This window comes from Penaeus monodon, chromosome 33 (assembly GCF_015228065.2).
Source record: "Penaeus monodon isolate SGIC_2016 chromosome 33, NSTDA_Pmon_1, whole genome shotgun sequence".
NCBI classification, from domain to species: Eukaryota; Metazoa; Arthropoda; class Malacostraca; order Decapoda; family Penaeidae; genus Penaeus; species Penaeus monodon.
The window spans coordinates 25,529,581-25,530,633 of NC_051418.1; the positions used below are offsets into that span (position 1 = coordinate 25,529,581).

A 1,053-nucleotide genomic window follows, 5' to 3' on the forward strand; every position below is an offset into this window, starting at 1 on the left:
ACCCACCAGCCAGACCACCAACCCACTTGACCATCCAACCCTTCCACCCAACCCACTTTTTAAAAAATTCTTTCTCTCATTTACCTGGTGTCGAAGTGCAGTGGCGTGGTACATCGTAACTGAAGTGAAGGGCTGAGTCTCGTGTACTTTGGTCAGCGTCAGGTTATAAGCCGTGACAGCGCTGTTGAGGGCGAGGGAGAATTTGGAGGACCACTCGACTCCTAGGGCGGCTCCTGTGGGGGTGAGAAAAGAGGGGAAAGGGGTTGGGTTATTGTTGAGAGATTTTATGATTATCGTTGGGTTTGTTTACAGTCGTTGTTGTTGAGAATATTTTAGAAGACCGAAAACCTTAAATGTTGCTTGTGACAGATCCTTAAACGTTCAAATCGTTCCTAGGTATAGTGATGAGAACTGTATCCTAACTTGACATTTAAACGTTTCTAGGCAGGTTATCAGAAAAGTTTCCTAACATAATGGTTCGGAACGTGGTGACTTGAATCGTTTCCTACACATGGGCATTATCTAGTAAGAAACGTTTCTTATATATGGCGATTGGAAACGTTTCCTAGGCATGTTCATAGACATGGATGATTAGAAACGTTTCCCAGACATATTGAATAAAAAACGTTTATAGACATGGCGATTAGAAACGTTTTTTTCTTAGGCTTGGTGATTACAAAAGTTTCTTAGAAATTGCTATTAAAATCATGGTAAATAGAAACGTTTACCAGACATGAAATGTTTATCCCAAGTTCCTAAATAGTGCGCCAACAGAGCTTGCACAACGTACATTGCAATATTCACTTTCACGGTATTGGTTGAGTAACTATTGTGAAGTTCATTCCCGAATTCCATGAGATTATGAAATAGTGAAAAGGACATTGGTATCCTATGAATATATTCTTGGATCATATAAGCTTTTTGTTTTGTGTTTCTTTCAGTAAAATTGGACTACGTAGGTAATTAATAACTTTCACATATTATTGATTACAGGAGAATATATGCGGAAGTAGTGATTATACCAACACCTATGAGATTTCCAAGGGTTCAGGA

General features: G+C 39.2%; 1 protein-coding gene across 1 annotated transcript in view; it reads right to left on the reverse strand.

Moving 5' to 3' along the window:
• The window catches only part of LOC119594317, a 78,990-nt gene that overhangs the window by 8,949 nt on the left and 68,988 nt on the right, over positions 1 to 1,053 (reverse strand). The window contains exon 2 of the mRNA XM_037943376.1: positions 85 to 233. Within this exon, the coding sequence (XP_037799304.1) occupies positions 85 to 114 (30 nt within the window). The 5' untranslated portion in view covers positions 115 to 233. The remainder of the gene's footprint in view (positions 1 to 84; positions 234 to 1,053) is intronic.